The sequence below is a fragment of the Acyrthosiphon pisum genome, unplaced genomic scaffold (genome assembly GCF_005508785.2).
Source record: "Acyrthosiphon pisum isolate AL4f unplaced genomic scaffold, pea_aphid_22Mar2018_4r6ur Scaffold_1121;HRSCAF=1594, whole genome shotgun sequence".
In the NCBI taxonomy this organism is placed as follows: domain Eukaryota; kingdom Metazoa; phylum Arthropoda; class Insecta; order Hemiptera; family Aphididae; genus Acyrthosiphon; species Acyrthosiphon pisum.
In genome coordinates, this window is record NW_021759578.1 from 4,499 (window position 1) to 5,822 (window position 1,324).

General features: G+C 44.1%; 1 protein-coding gene across 1 annotated transcript; it reads right to left on the minus strand.

Moving 5' to 3' along the window:
- Positions 1-458: 458 nt before the first annotated feature.
- Positions 459-947, minus strand: LOC103311222 (pyrethroid hydrolase Ces2a-like). Its single transcript, XM_029491848.1, has one exon. It carries the CDS (start codon positions 945-947, stop codon positions 459-461), a length of 489 nt encoding a protein of 162 aa, XP_029347708.1.
- Between the last annotated feature and the right edge of the window lie 377 nt (positions 948-1,324).

The following is a 1,324-nucleotide window of genomic DNA, read 5'->3' on the forward strand; positions in this document are numbered from 1 at the left end:
ATAGTGACTTTTTTCGGAACCTGAGTTGGACGCAGCTTTTTCTGCCTTTTCGTACAAACCAAAAAGTTTAATGTTATTTTATACATACAGAAAAATAATAAAAAATATAAGTTGTACAAAAATTATTTAAGTATTCATTAGATATTCATTTTTGTCTTGGTACATAATATACGATAATATACAATATCATATACCTATATAGTAGTTATCATCACAATCAAACTTAACGACCATCGATAAAATAATAAATGAAAACAATTATATAGATAGTACCTACCTATGTATTTTTATTTTTTATATTACGTAATTATTATGCACCTTATATTTTTAATAATTTTCTATATGTGTAACATAATTTAAATACTAAATATTAAACATTTTGGTTTGGTCGAAAAACGATTCGTCTGAAAATCGAAGGTTTCAATTTTGGTAAAAATGGTTCTCACCCATGAAGGTGACTAACGACTAACGAGCTCGTTACCTTCGGGTCTATAGACGTTCAAGTACAGACAGTCCTCGGAAATCTTGACAGGACCAGGGCTGACGGTGGAGAACAGCCGATGGACGGGATGTGACCGGACTGGCGGGTCCGGGATGCAGGCTGGTTTGTGTGCAGACCCAACGAGGACGCCGCTCCACGTGGGCGGTGGATCGACATCAGGCGGTGCAAACCGCAAGTTGCCGATGGGTGGTTTAGCGAACGGTATACCCAGATACGTCCAGGCCCTGTTTCCGATCTTGTTGAGCTGCACTTCAACACCGGAAACGGCGCCTTGCCTGGGGATGTTGACCACCGGCGCATCCCGGTTGCCGCCGCCGGCTCTCTGTGACTGGACTTGGCTGCCCCAGACGCAGACACACACGTAGGCCGCCAACAGCAGCGATGACCCTCGCATCCGGTTTCGACATCCCATGGCGGACGACCGTGCTTGATTTAACGGTACCATAGTATATCTGCTGGTGTAGTATTATTTACCAGTATATTGATATATATATACCACGGTCGCAGTCGTATGTATTATGATAAATATATGAATTATCGTATAGCAGCCGATGGAAGTGTGCGGACCGCCGTGAACTGTGCGTGACGACTATGACGACTATGACGACTATGACGACGACGACGAATGAAAGGAAGAAAGAAAGAAATGAAAAACTTCTATGCGCCGGGGCAAAGACCGAGCGCGGCACCCTCCACCGCGCCGTGCCCAACCAACCACTTGCCGTGTTCACCCCTACCCGGCGTAATAATAGCCGTTTCACACGGAACACGATGATGATGGCGGCAAATTAGCCGAAAACTCTCCGTAAGTATATGTGTACG